This window comes from Acinonyx jubatus, chromosome D3 (genome assembly GCF_027475565.1).
Source record: "Acinonyx jubatus isolate Ajub_Pintada_27869175 chromosome D3, VMU_Ajub_asm_v1.0, whole genome shotgun sequence".
Lineage (NCBI taxonomy): Eukaryota > Metazoa > Chordata > Mammalia > Carnivora > Felidae > Acinonyx > Acinonyx jubatus.
In genome coordinates, this window is record NC_069392.1 from 8336947 (window position 1) to 8352487 (window position 15541).

At 42.1% G+C, this 15541-nt stretch overlaps 1 protein-coding gene across 1 annotated transcript; it reads right to left on the reverse strand.

The window, feature by feature from the left end:
* Positions 1 to 2223: 2223 nt before the first annotated feature.
* Positions 2224 to 11922, reverse strand: ARPC3 (actin related protein 2/3 complex subunit 3). Its single transcript, XM_015063762.3, has 7 exons — positions 11765 to 11922; positions 9267 to 9366; positions 6340 to 6416; positions 4450 to 4518; positions 3474 to 3600; positions 3028 to 3122; positions 2224 to 2548 (listed from the first exon to the last, which is right to left on the reverse strand). The coding sequence occupies exons 1-7, from the start codon at positions 11768 to 11770 to the stop codon at positions 2486 to 2488; spliced, it is 537 nt and encodes a 178-aa protein (XP_014919248.1). The 5' UTR covers positions 11771 to 11922; the 3' UTR covers positions 2224 to 2485.
* Between the last annotated feature and the right edge of the window lie 3619 nt (positions 11923 to 15541).

A 15541-nucleotide genomic window follows, 5' to 3' on the forward strand; every position in this document is an offset into this window, starting at 1 on the left:
AGCCTTTTCCACAAATGTATTGTAACAAATAGCCATGTCCCAAAGAATAAAGCTGGGCCTCTACCTTACATCATATATAAAAGGAAAACTCAAAAAGGATCAAAAACCCAAATGTAAGAGTTAAAGTATAAAACACTTAGGAAATCATTACTTAGGTGTAAAATGATGTTTTGGAATATACAATAATTTTTTAATAAAAAACATTTTTTTAATGTTTATTTTTGAGAGAGAGAGACAGAGAGAGCACAATCTAGGGAGGAGAAGGGGGAGAGAGGGGGAGAGAGGGGGAGAGAGGGGGAGAGAGAGAGAGAGAGAGAGAGTGAGAGTGAGAGAGAGAGAATCTAAAGCAGGCTCTAGGCTCTGAGCTGTCAGCACAGAGCCCGACCGGGGGCTTGAACCCACAAACCACAAGATCATGACCTGAGCCGGACGCTTAACCAACTAAGCCACCCAGGCGCCCCTACAATAGTTTTTTAGATATGACACCAAAAGCACAAGGCACCAAAGGAAAAAAAAAAAAAGACTATGTATAGACATAGGAGCAAGTTTCCACAAATCATATATCTGATAAGGGTCTAGAATTCAGAATATAAAGAACTCCTGCAACTCAACAACTAAAAGATAGAAAAAAAAAGTAAAAACTGGGCAAAGAATTTGAATAAGCATTTCTCCAAAGAAGATATACAAATGGCCAATATCTACATGAAAAGATGCTCAACATCATTAGTTATTAGAGAAATACATCCCGAAACCACAATGAGATAAAACAGTACAGTTTTATGAGATACTGCTTCATGCCTATCCGGATAGTTATAAATCAGGCACAAGTGTTGGAGAGGACATAGAGAAATTAGAACTCTTATTCCTTGCTATTGGAAATGTAAACTGGTGCAGCCACTGTGGAAAAAGTCTCCCAGTTCTTCAGAAAGCTAAACATAGTGTGATTCAGTAATCCCACTGGTAGGTATATAACCAAGAGAAATGGAAACATATATCCACACAAAAATTTGTACAGGAATGTCCCTGGCAACATTGTTCCTAACAGCCCATAAGTGGAAACAACCCAGATGTCCATAAACTGATGCATGGAAAAACAAAATGGGATATACACGCGCGCGCGCGCGCACACACACACACGATGGACATATAGTGGAGTATTATTCAGCCATAAAAAGGAATGAAGTATTGATATAGATTAAAATATAGATGAATCTTGAAGACATTATGCTAAGTAAAAGAAGCCAGATACAAAAGGACAAATATTGTTTGATCCCTCTTATATGAGATGCCAGGATAGGCAAATTCAGAGATTGAGAGTAGATTAGAGATTATCAGGAGCTGGGTATTACAGTCACTGGTGGTTTTAAGTGTTGCTGTTTGGAATACCGAGAAAGCTTTGGAAATAAACAGTGGTGATGGTTGCGAGTATTGTGAATGTAATCAATACCAGTGAGCTACACACTTAAAAATGGTTGAAATGGGGCGCCTGGGTGGCTCAGTCGGTTAAGTGTCTAACTCTTGATTTCAGCTCAGGTCATGATCTCACGATTCATGGGATTGAGCCCCATGTCGGCCTCTGCACTGGGAGCATGGCACCTGCTTGGGATTCTCTCTTCTCTCCCTCTCCTCCCCTGCTTGTACTTGCTCTCTCTCTTTCAAAATAAAGAACTAAACTTAAAGAAAATGGTTGACATGGTAACATTATATGTTTTACCACAATAAAGAAAAAGAAAAAAAGGAATGGAGTACTGTTACTATAACATGGATGAACCTTGAAAATGTTAATTCTAAGAAGCCAGGACACAAAAGGCCACATGTTGTATGATCCCTTATTGTGAAATATCCAGAAAAGGCAAATCCATAGACAGAAAGTACATCACTGGTTGCCAGGGAATGATGGGGTGGGGAGAGGAAAAGAATGGTTAGGGGGGGTGACCACCACTGAATTGTACACTTTATTATAATTTTTTAATTATTATTTTTTAATGTTTATTTATTTTTGAGAGAGAAAGAGAGCATGAGCAGGGGAGGGGCAGAGAGAGAGCTGTCAGCACAGAGATTGACGCGGGGCTCGAACCCACAAACCATGAGATCATGACCTGAGCGGAAGTTGGATGTTTAACCGACTGAGCCACCCAGGCATGCCATGAACTGTACACTTTAAAAGAGTGAATATTAGCTCAAAAACACTTTAAGTGAATGTAAAAGATAAGCAATAAAGTGTTTTGACATGGAATGTTAGAAATTTCTTTATTATTACCTATTCTTATTAAGCACCAGCTTAATAACACAGAAAATTTCAAATCACCCTTCGACAGCCCATTCTTCCCCCCGCCACCCTAATTCTTGATAAAGAGCTCTTCAAGTGAAGACATGCTCTCTTCTCTCTTCCGTATAAAACTTTATCAAATAAAGGCAAAGAACTGTGTACATCTTGCTGTAAAATGCTGCCCATGGCTGTGGGAAGTATCTGCCCAGGCTCCTTTTACTGTCCAGGTCCTGAAAGACTCTTGTTCATGAACTGTCTCTTCACAAAGCAAGTCCACCACTAACAAGAGGGGATAAAACAGAATGGATAGTGGGTGTCAAATCACCATGCAAGTTCAAGATAAGGTCAGAATATTAATTTATGTAATAACAGAATGTAATCTTGGCCTGACATTTCTTACGTTATAAACTTCTTGAAAACACATGTAAAAAAGTTTTTTTGACTCACAAATCAGTCAAAATTATGATGGCAAAAAAATGTAATACATTCAAGATATCTCACACAGAAAATCTGCCCTATGGGTTTACAATGCCCGAATATAAGAACATACAACCAAAAATGTTTATCATATGCAATTCATTATTCACTGTGACTCACTGAACCCCTACTATGTACGTACTAGGCACATACTCAAAGTTAAGCAGCACTGCAATGCAGAGACTAAAATATTCTTGCAAGGGAAGACCTTAGTTTATTTAATAGTAGCTGCATGATAAAAGGTTATTTATCAACTAAATAGGTAAAGAAGAGGGTCTTACCTTGCTAGGTTTATCATTCTGAGGATCAAAAACTTTCTCACAAAGTCTCAGTCCAGTCTCTTGTCTCAGCTGCTGTAAGTAGGCCCTCATCACCTCTAAAATAAGGAGCCAGGAGAAAAATAAGAAAAATCCTGTCTGAGAATACATCCCCAATGTGTGCTGGTTGCTGGACAGTGACCTTGGTAATACATTTCTACACATTCAGACAAGATAAGAAATAGAAATGACAGTCCAGTGGTTTTATAACTATTTTGGTTCAAAAGATTCTCTACATGTTATATTTGTTGCCAAGAATCTTTTGTGAGAGTTACTGGAAGATAGTATCTGTGCTAATGATTCTACTACTCTCAACCTGTACACCAATCAAGACGAAGAAAGGAGGGGGTAAATAATCAAATGGAGAAAATCTTGTGCCATAAAGAGGGAGGTGGAAACCCTGTTCTTACCATCTTCCTGTTTGTTTGCAGGTTTGGCATAAATTGCATTAAGTGGAAAACCAGGCTCTCCAGGAATGGGAAAATTAGTGATTCCCAGGGTATACATTTCTTTCTCACCTTGGCTTTTGGAATTGCACTAAAAAAAAAAAAAGAAAAGAAAAAGAAAAAAAATTATACACACACACATATTTTACAGAGAAAAGGATAATAACATCCAATTTGTAATTTTTTAGTCTAAGTAGATGTGGCTGGGATTACTAATGTTTTTGGGTGTCCTTCTGCATTCTGGGAAGCCTCTAGGCCCCTCCCCAGAATAATGTTTTAAATGACTAAAACATACAAAATTATAAAAGAAATCATTTATAGTCAAACACAATAATTACAATATTAAAAAGCCAAATTTATGACAGACTCATACAGGCACTTCTTTATTAATGCACTGCATGACAAGATCCAGGCAGGGGCCTAATAACTAAAATATGAAGTAGTAATGAGTGAAAATAAAATTTCAAAACATCTTCAACTCTGAAATGTAATAGGAAAATGTTGTGATTTCTACTGAAGAAAAAGTCACAGGTACAGCTTATGCTACTGTGGGTTGTTGCCTACATTAATAATTACAGTAAATCCTAAATTTCAGTTACAAGTTAGTGAAAAGAAAGATGTAATCTTTTTCCCTCTCAAGCTCATGAACCCTTGAATTATATCCTTGGACCCCAGGTTAACAACCTCTGAGCCAAGAGTTTAAAAGAAAGATTTCTGTCTCGGGAAGATACACGCAATGCCTTAAAACACCACACCCTTATCTTCTCATTAGTCAACTAAATTATAGGTTTAGAATCCACATTCAGATTTTCCTCTTGGGTCCGGGCTCTAAGAGAAAGTACTACTTGTCCTTAAAGTCTCAACAAGTCCAGATGGCTAAGCATGTGAACATGTGTTAGTACTGTGTTTTCCAGATAGACAATCATCCAAGTTTAATTACCTTTTGGAGTTTCTTCAGACACTCAGAAATATAGAGTGTTATATATATCAAGGTTCTATCAGCTTCATTCTGCAGGGGTGGGGCGGGGGTGGGAACACAGAAGTTAAAAACAGTCCTGATTAAAACCTAACAATCACGTGCAATAAAAATTCAAGCTTTGTCTTTTGAGCATCAACTGAAAGCTGCAAGTATAGTTCCTACAGCATCAAAAGTTGCCATTCTCCAAATGCAGTCTTCTTGGGCCACTGGTGTGTCCGCTCCCAGGGTGGGAGCCGCCTGTTGCCAACCTGAGCTGTGTGGGGCTGTTTTTGTTCACCTTGGCTGCCCTTACCGCTGCATTCCCCTTGCCTCTCAGTCCCCGGGAAGCTGTGCCAACAGCACCTCTCTCTGTATAGGAAGGAGAGTTACTAGAGCTGCCTGGAAAACCTGAGGTGCACCATATGGTCAGCCAATTTTTAAAGCTCTTTCACTTCAGAGTCTCTGCCGAGTACAAAAGCCTTTACGACTTTAAAGGAGGAACAGCTATTTCATGTGTGTCTTCTTTTTTTTTTTTTTTTTAATGTTTATTTATTTTTGAGCAAGTGAGAGAGACAGAGCACAAGCAGGGGACGGGCAGGGAGAGAAGGAGACACAGAATCTGAAGCAGACTCTGGGCTCCAGGCTGTCAGCAGAGAGCCCGACAGGGGACTTGAACTCCGGAACTGTGAGATCATGACCTGAGCTGAAGTTGGACGCTTAACCAACTGAGCCACCCAGGCACCCCTTCATGTGTCTTGTTCTTAAAGAGCTTCATGAGCCCACCTCTTGATCTAATTAAAAGGAAAATGTGAGGGTTGGATGTTGAGCAAATGTGGCACATACTTCAGGTTAAATCTGGCACAGATCTACAGTCTAAAAAAAACCAAATTACACATGTCCTTTTTTTTAAGATTATATGACTCAGAAGAATGAAATGTGGCAGAATTACATTTATTTACACCTATTACAAACGTAACACTTAGACCGTATATTAAATACAGAATACGTTGTGAGTATCACAGGACAGTTAGACTACAATTTCTAGACCAAGAGTCTACAAACAAAGATTTTCACACTCTGATTCCAAAAGGTCAAAGTCTGGCAAGGAGAGGCTGAAGTTCCATATTCTAGAATGTTATCAAGAAAAGTTGTTGACATTCCTGTAACTCGCTCAATGAAGGAACTCAGAAAAGTTCTTTTTTATTTTGTTTCCATCTCCCCCTCTCCTTTTCTGCCACCTTCCTCCTACCTTCCTCTTTACCCCGTTCCTCACAAGAACTAAGAGCAGAAAGGAGAAAAGGGTAGTCAAGGGAAGGACCAGGATCAGTGAAGTTTCTTTATTGCTCCATTTCAGGTCCAGGACACAGAAGTATATAAAAATATCATATCACGTAGGATTTTTTAGTTTTGGACTGGCACACAGTAGGAGCTTTACTAATGCTGATAATAAATTAAAATGTCTAGATGACAGGTTGGCAGACTTCCTCTGTAAAGGACCAGATATTAAATATTTTAGGTTTTGTAGGCCAGGCTTTGTCACAACTGTGCAACCCAGCTGCTGTGGAGTGAATGCAGTCATAGACAATATCTTAAAAAAATGTACGTGGCTGTGTTCTAATAAAACTTTATTTGTAAAAAGAGGCAGGAGGCCAGATTTGGCCCTCAGGCTGTAGTTTGCTGACACATGGTACAGACTTCGGAGGAAAAATGAGAAACTAATGTTGATATAGGGTCTAATATTAGGCATTATTCTGGGTTTTTAAAGTCGTACAATCTCATTCAATTTTATTTACTCCTCAGAACCCTGACTGCCAGGTAGATTATTATCCCTACCAGAAAACCAAATTAAATATTAAAAGCTCTGTACTTTACCTTAATCTCATAGTTTTTGAAGAAAACATTGGCCTTGAAATAATAGATGGCTTCATCCACAATATCTGTATCTTTTGCTAAGGAGGACACAAGGGGAAGAAGGCAGAGAACATTAGCCAAATGCGAAAATAACACTTAGAAAAAAACCCCCAGTTCAATGGTCAAAAGTCTTGGCGTTGAGGGGCGCCTGAGTAGCTCTGTCGGTTAAGCATCTGACATTGACTCAGGTCATGATTTCATGTTTCATGGGTTTAAACCCTGCATCTGGCTTGGTGCTGACAGTGCGGCACCTGCTTGGGATATTCTCTCTCTCTCTCAAAACAAATAAACAAACTTAAAAATGGAGTTGAATAAAATAAAATGAGGCTGAGACATGAGGTCTTTAGAAACAATTTCTAGGAAAATCAGTATGTACATGGTTTATTATTTTTTTTAAAAAGCTTGCTATTTTTTAAAGGTTTATTTAAGACAGAAAGAGGGAGGGGCAGAGAGAGGGAGAGAGAGAGAATCTCAAGCAGCCTCTGCTGTCAGCACAGAGCCTGACCTGGGGCTTGATCTCAAGAGCTGGATGCTTAACTGACTGAGCCACCCAGGCACCCCCATGGTTTATTCTTATAGCTTTATTGTTTTTATAAAAAATATACTCATTAGAAACAAATTAATCAACACAGAAAAATATTTTACTGTCACCCTAAATCTCACTCCCTGGAAATAACTACTATTAACATTTGGTGAACATCATTCTAGACGTTTCTCAATGGGTTTATAAAAATAGACTGAGACACAGACTAACTTTGATAAAATGCTATTTAAAACTAAAAACTATACAATGTAATTTGATTTGAATTTACATACTGCAGTTTCAGGGGAAAAAAATCTCAACTGTTATTTAGGAACACACTGGGCTCATGTACAGATCTTTCTATGAAAACTATGACTTAATATATACTTGTACAAGCTGTTTTAGGTGGTTGGAGACTGAGAAAAGCCAGAAACACTGTTGTCACAAAGACAGATCTCTTTATACAATTTCTTTGGCAGTTTTTTATTTTCCTTTTCTTATTTTAAGAAGGTCAAAATCCCAGGGTCTTGATATCCGGCAGCTGGTTGCAGAAATGCACAGACTGTTGTTTTTTTTCCCCCAGAGACAGTTATTTATATTTCTTGTCCATGACTGCTATCCCTCTCACACAGTAGAAATGCAAGGTAATCCTGAAGGTTGAATCCTGTGTGATTCAGCTGACTTTAATGCTGCTTGTTCCCCTGCTAAAAAATTTCAACATAATTCTAACTCTAGACTCTGTGTTCTCCCAATCTATTTTCTTATCTAGAGAAAAGGAAACTTCCTCAAAAGATTCAATATTGTTTATAAAACCAGTTAGTTCTTCTAAATGTAAAACTGTGGGGGGTGGGGAATGGGTTACAAGATTTAGAAGCATGTCTGGCACAAAAAAGTGTTCAAAAGCTATCTGTTGAATGTAAAAAAAATTTTTTTTGGTTCTGAAAGAGGGGTTGGGGGGGGCCGTGCACAAGCAGAAGGGAGGAGCAGAGGTAGAGAAAGAGAATCTTAAATTTAAGTAGGCTCTACCCTTGGTGAAGAGCGTGACATGGGGCTCAATCCCATGACCTGGGATCACGACCTGAGCTGAAATCAAGAGTTGGCCGCTCAACCATCTGAGCCAGCCAGGTGCCCCATAAATAAATTAATTTGATTAATGCTACCTATTATTTAGCTCACAGCACAGGCTTGTACTCCTTCCTAATTCTTGTTCAGGTCTAATCCTGTCTCCTGAGGAAGAGTATCCCTGTCTACAGAAGCCACAAAGATCTGGTTTCTAGGGGCCCCTTTCTCCCTTAAGGGCCCAGGAAATGTTGCAAAGGTGGTAATTAGATACACTCCATCCCTGGTCAATTACATTTTCTAATCTGCTACATGTATTTTGTAACCATCTGAAAAGGCTGCTTCTCAAGGAATCTGGGCCAACATTGATTCTTATTCTTTCTTTGCACTGTAATTCTTTTCTTTTATGCTATTTTTTCTTCTTTTTGGTCTTTTATTTTTTCCCATCTGTTCCTTTTTCTTCATCTCAGAATCAAGTAAAAACTATGGCAACTCACCAAATTTATTGAGTTTACTGAGTTTTCCACTGGTGTTGAAAACAAAATTAAGAAGAGGTCAAGTCAAATAGTCTGGCAGAGGAATGGAGACCAGGTCAGTACAAAATTGACAATGAAAACTATGGTGTTAGAAACCCAAAATGGAAATCAGTGCAGATGCTTTCTGGGTACAGGGAAACCCTGTCTAATACAATACAAATCACACTGTTGGCAGAACATCTCAGAATGTGTCAGAAGAGTCTAAAAGAATGGGGCTTTCTAAACAGTAAGACATGGTTCAAAAAAAGAGAAAGTGAGTACCAAGAAAGAAAGCAAAGATCTAAAATTCAGAAAAACAAGAGAAAGAATGTGCAATGTTATAGAGGGCACGTAAGATTTAAGATCGAAGTACTACTGAAAATGAAGATACTGAAGAATGAATAAAGGAAGTAGGATTGAATGGGAGAAGGGGTTAAAATGTTTGTTTGTTTTTTTCTCCCAGCCTTAAGACAGAGAAAGGATGGGGACATGTCATGCTACAGAAATAGCAGCATTAAATCACTTTGTAAGAACTGACAGTGGGATGACAGAACACTGTCCAGAAGCACATTTCCTCTTCCCTCTCAACAAAATATCCTGGAGAACTCAGCAGCAATAATACACTTGATCTTGAAAGGCCTAGAATGCAATATCCACCAAGCATAGAGAAAATACAAGAGCAATCTGAGACCGAGGACTGAACTAAGACTTTGCCTGACTTGAAAACGTCCGAGGATCGCTAGCTGTTTCCTACTAAAATCTGAAAATAATGGAAAGAAGTTTCGACTTACTCTCTCTAGGGGCGGGTCCTTTGAACTGACTTCTGATAGGCAACAGTGCCATGTTTCCAATGAGTTTGGTATCGGGGTCCATGAGAGAAGAGTGGTAAGCCTGTTGTGGCAAGCCAGGTAAGAATACGGAAACAGAAAGAGAGCAAATGTCAGCGGGGCAGACAAGCAACATTTCTCCAGAGGAAAAAAGAATAACCCACCCGAGACTAACTAGGGGAGGGGGAAAAAGGGATGGCAGCAGCAATGGTCTGGAGCTGGCTCTTACTGGCTCATGAAAACGGGATGTTATACATTTTGAGGAATTTTGACAAATTTGGAAGTAAGCTGGTTGTTAAACACAGCCGTTACTAAAAATTAAATTATACAAATTTGCAACTAAGTTATAGTAAAAACAAAGGTAATAAGTACTCAAAATTCATTACTTTCTATTTTTAAAAATTATTTCACTATGGTCTATGATCTTAAGGTTATTTATAACTTTTCTATCTTTGCAGAATAAATACTATGTAATGGTGTGCTACCGGGCATCTTCCAAGTTCATGTTCAGTGACATCACATTTGTAACTGGTGGAAGTCTTTATGCTACAAAGATAGGCAAACACAAAAAAATCAGGGGTACGCCCCCCCCTTCCCCAAGCTATTGTTAAACCAGAACCCAAGCACTGGCTTTTCAGTTCTGCCACTTCCTGGCTGTGTGTTTGACCAAGACATCGCTTTTCTTCTCTTAGCCTATTTCCAAATTTATAAAATGAAGAGTTCTCTAATGCCTTCAGCGGGTAGGTGTGGGTTAAAGGAGCAGGGGAAACCACATTTATGAACGCAATTTGTATGCTGATTCCTAGTTCTGCTTTTTACAAGATAGTCTGTCTTTCGGTAACTCAAGAAGGGCCCCATTCATATATTCACTCATTCACCGAATGATAACCAAACACCTTCTATGTGCAAGGCATGGTGATAAAATGGTAAGAAGGACCAGTATGATCTCTGTCCTTGAAGAACTTTCAACCTAATGGGGGACAGGGAAGTCCAGGAATGAGCACAGGACTCTAAAGTCCTAGCTTAAAATCTAGCTTTACTAGGGGCGCCTGGGTGGCCCAGTCGGTTAGGCGTCCGACTTCAGCCAGGTCACGATCTCGCGGTCCGTGAGTTCGAGCCCCGCATCAGACTCTGGGCTGATGGCTCGGAGCCTGGAGCCTGTTTCCGATTCTGTGTCTCCCTCTCTCTCTCTGCCCCTCCCCCGTTCATGCTCTGTCTCTCTCTGTCCCAAAAATAAATAAACGTTGAAAAAAAAATTTAAAAAAAAATCTAGCTTCAGTACACAACCTTGGGTAAGTTACTTAACTTCTCTGAGCCTCAATTTCCTCCTCTGCAAAATGGGAACAATAGCGTTATCTACTTCACAGGGTTACTGTGAGGATTAAATGGGATAATTTACATGCAGTGTGTAGCTCAGGGCCTGCCTGGAACACATCAGGAATCAAATGGTAGCTATAAGATTCATTAAATATGTAACTGTGGCTTGCTCTTTTTTGTCACAGGTATGCTTCATCTAAAGCAGCCTCCACCAGCTGTCTTGCTACCCATCGATTTCCTTCATCGCATTTGTCACTATCTAAAACCATCTTCTCTATTTACATTTACATGTTTATCTGTCTCCCCATTAGCCTGTGACCTCGAGCGTAGGGGTTTGTTGGCCTTATTTACAGCCGTTAACAGTACTTGGCAAGCAGCAGATGCTCAGTAATTTTTTTGTGTGAGTAATCACGTTATTGAACCTCCTTTTCCTCACCCGCAAAATGGAGACCATGATGGCGATAAATTTGCCCCACAAGACTGGCTGTCAGCAATGAAGGACAACCAGCCTACTATCAATTTTACTCCTACCCCGAGGCACACGAAAATAGAAACATCTGGTAACCAGGCGCCGACCTAGCGTCTGCTCTGGCGGCCCTACAGCCAGCAGCCAAGTGTGGCCACCACAGCCGGAGCGACAGAGGGGGAGTCCGGGAAGTGGGGTATGACAGTGACAAGCAGCGGGAGTGATCCGCCCCCGGGGGCTGAAGAGGAAGTGGGCCTGTGGGGGGTAGAAAAAGAGAAACCAGACCCTAGACTTGAGAATTGGGGGAGAAAAAAAGAAAAAAAAAAAGCACAGCCCTTGGCTTCTCGGCTCTAGTGAAGCTTTGGGGATCCTGCCGGAGTCCGGGGACACAGGAAGAACGAGAGAAGGGGTCGGCACTGGAGCGAAAGGGGCGAAAGGGGCGAAAGGGGCCGGGGCAGCCTCCTCTACACGCTCGGGGTCTCTGGCCCACTCTGCCGCGGCCCCGTCCCCGCTGGCCGACCCAATCCTACAGCGACAGGCCCCCTCTCCTCGCCTCTCCCCCTCTCAGGGCCCGCTTCCTCTCTGCCCTCCTCGGCCCGCTTCTCTCAGCTCACGCACGACTTCTCGCCGCTCTCCCCAGTTCTCGCCATCTCTCCACACCGCGACTTCGCCCCCTTACCGGCATCTTGGCGGCACCCGGTTTCAAGCTAGACCAAGAGGTTGGGGTTAGAGCGCTACGCTTCCGGTCCGGCGGCCCGGGCGGGGTAGGCGGAAGTGAGCCGGAAGGGGAGGGTGAGGGGAGGACGCGGCACTTCCGGTCTTGCTATCCGTCTGCTGAAGCGGCCGAGGCTCCGCAGGGAGGGAGGGACACCAGAGGGCACCCGAGCACTAGGCAGGGGCTCCGAATGCCGCGCATTGCGTAAAGTGTGCGCGAAATGGAGCTGGGTCTTGGGTTACAGAATCCTAAGGATCAATCCCCTAAAAACTTTGCTTTTCCTCAAAGGTCTTTTCAGTGAAGCGTTCCCTAGATCACACTATTTTAATTTTTTTAATGTTTATTTTTGAGAGAGAGCGCAAGCGGGGTAGGGGCGGGGGGGGGGTGTACAGAGGATCTGTATTGACTGTGCTGACAGCAGCGAACCCCATGGGGGGCTCGAACTCAGGAACCCCACGAGATCATGACCTGAGCCCAAGTCGGATGCTCAAGGGACCGAGCCCAAGGGTCGCACCATTTTAAGTTCGACCCCAATCCACTCCGCTGTGTCATCCTTATTTCTTTTAGCCACAGTTATGATTCTTTGGTTATTTACTTTTGGTATTTATTTCCCCATCCATGTGGACGTCAAAAAGGCAGGGATTTTGTCCATTTCGTACACCATTGTATCCTCTGCGCCTATAATAGTGATGTGCATGGCAGGCATCAAGAAATATTTGTTGAGTGAATGAACCCAACTGGTCCTAACAGTGGAGAAAGGAGAGCACTCAGAGATGGGATTTATGCACTACCCCACTCCAATTTGTGTGTAAAAACTGCGAAAATGGACTCTGGGTTTGAATCCTAGCTCCAGCATTTACTAGCGGTGTCATTTTGGGCAAGTTAATTAACCTCTCTGTGCCTCAGTTTCCTCACCCAAACTGGAGATAATATACTTACCTCATTGTTTTGTGAGGATGAAATGAATTACATGTAAAGTGTGTAGAACTTAAATGCCTGGAACATACTAAAAGCTCAGGGTTTTTTCTTTTTTTTTTACCTATTACTAGAAAGCACCTCATGTGTTAGTTTGCGAACTGGCCCTTGTATACAGGAGGCAAGAAGACTGAAAAGGAAGGCCAATCCAGATATATAGGTGGTGGTTCTAATTAAGCAAGGAAACTTACTTGTAAGGGTTATCTTTGGTGAGGCAAGAGTAGATGTCCCCACCTACATGCCAGACTAAGTTTGTATAGAGGTCATAATTGGGTTCAGTCACATCCAGATGGGCTCAACACCTTAGTCTCAAGACCATGTCCTTGGAACATCTCCCACAGCGAGGGGTGGGAGGGATGAGGAACCTTGGACTGCCTGAGTCCAGTTTAAGGGTCAACCACTGGTCACGTCCTCTTGATTATCTTCTCCAACATCACCTCAAGTGCCACCTTATTGCTGCCTCAGGCTATTTCTCCTGCCAGCCCCTCAGACTGGAATACTCTGCCCCGTGTTCCCACAAATGATTTCTTACTCAGGTTTCTGGCCAAATAGCACCATTTAGGAGCCTTCATTGACAATGAGCCCAAAGTAGCCCCTTACTCACTCTCCACTTCATTACTGTTTTCATTTCTTCCCATTCCTTATCAAGGTTTCCTTGTTTATGGTCTCAAGGGCCCAGCATGTCAACTCCATGAGACTAAGGCCTTGTCTGCTCTGAGTGCTCCCATTTTATCCCCAGTGCCTGGCACCCACCAGTAAATTTTTCCACAGAATCATGTCAGGATCTTCAGCAAGATAATGAAATCCTTGAGGACTGGAATGGACATAGTCATCTTTAAAACCCATGTCTTGAGGGGAAGGAAATTCAATTTGGCCCTTCACTTCTTGCCTAGAGGCACATACCAGACTCCAGAAGCTAAGCCAGGGCAAAATAGTTCAAGGAGCAACGAGGGCAAACGAAGTTGCCTTTCCTTTCTTCCATGGCAATAAAATTTCTAAGAATTTGCAACATGGGGAGACCAGAGTGTTTTTACCCTTTCATACTCAGGGCCACAGGGAGAGTCCCCAAGCAGGACAGCACATTCCCATGATGCCCATTCATGTTCTCGCCTTATTGCCCCGCCATGACAATAGCTCACACCAATGCACCATGATGCAAATACCTGACTTGTACTCATAGCCTAAGCCCCCAGACACAAGTTACCACTGAAAGCTATAGTTTCTCACAGTTTGCAAGTCTTTAGTTAAAATGGATCAAATGTGACACTACAGGTGTCTCTCCTGCTATCAAGGCCTAAGAGTGATTAAAATTTAACTGGAGTTGCAGGTTAAAGGGCTTAATTTGTATTGCTAGAAGATCCAGGACCAAATGACCAATGAAGCCTGGGCCCCTTACGAGGATATGAAAGTGAAAGAAACTATAAAATGTTTCTTTTTTACCTTTTTAAACATTTTTTTTTCAACGTTTTTTATTTATTTTTTGGGACAGAGAGAGACAGAGCATGAACGGGGGAGGGGCAGAGAGAGAGGGAGACACAGAATCAGAAACAGGCTCCAGGCTCTGAGCCATCAGCCCAGAGCCTGACGCGGGGCTCAAACTCATGGACCGCGAGATCGTGACCTGGCTGAAGTCGGACGCCCAACCGACTGCGCCACCCAGGCGCCCCACTTTTTTACCTTTTTAAAAAAGACTTGAAAGAGAGCGCACACATGCAAGAGAGAGCAGGGTAAGGGCAGAGGGAGAGAGGGAGAGACAGACTCCCAAGCAGGCTTTGTGCTGTCAGTGCAGAGCCCAACACGGGCTCTAACTCATGAACTATGACATTGTGACCTGAGCCAAGATCAAGAGTTGGACGCTTAACTAACTGGGCCACCCAGGCACCCCAAGACTATGTAAGATATTTCTTAGCACAATGCCTGGTAGAACTCGGTGGGCTTTAGCAGGGCCTGCCCCACGGTAGATACTAGAAAAATATCTGTTGACTGACTAACCATTCTCCATGCTTTCATACCCAACCCCACTGAACTTAAAAACACTGAAAAGAAACAATTTGACCAATGTGCACATTAGTTAAAAGAAAAAACTTTACATTTTTGCATTTTTGTGTGCACGTTACTCCAGGAAACTGTACATTTTTAAATGCTCAAGAGACTAAAAACTGAATTTTTGGGGTGCCTGGGTGGCTCAGTTAGTTAAGTGTCTGACTCTTGATTTCAGCTCAGGTCATGATCTTGCGGTTCATGAGTCTAAGCCCCGCATCAGGCTCTGCACTGACAGTGCGGAGCCTGCTTGGGATTCTTTCTCTCCCCTCTCTGCTCCTACCCTGCTTGCTCTCTCTCTCTTATAAAATGAAATATGAAATGAAATGAAATGAAATGAAATGAAATGAGTAAGTAAAAACTGCATTTTTAAAGAAATCACTGACTACATTTTGATGACTGGGCAAATTTATTCATTGAAAAATTTGCCCTGGCTGAGTATTTCATTTTTTTTTTATTAGAGAGAGAGAGAGAGAGAGAGAGAGAGAGAGAGAGAGAGAATGAGAGAGAGCACACATGTGCGTTGGGGAGGGGTAAAGGGAGAGAGAGAATCTCAAGCAGGTTCCATGCTCAGCATGGAGCCTGATGCCTGATGTGGGGCTCAATCCCATGACCCTGGGTTCCTGACTTTTGTTTTGATCCTGATATCAGAAGTTGGACACTCAAGTGACTGAGGCACCCAGGTGCCCCTGGCTGAGTATTTCAAATTCTGACTGGAAAACAAGA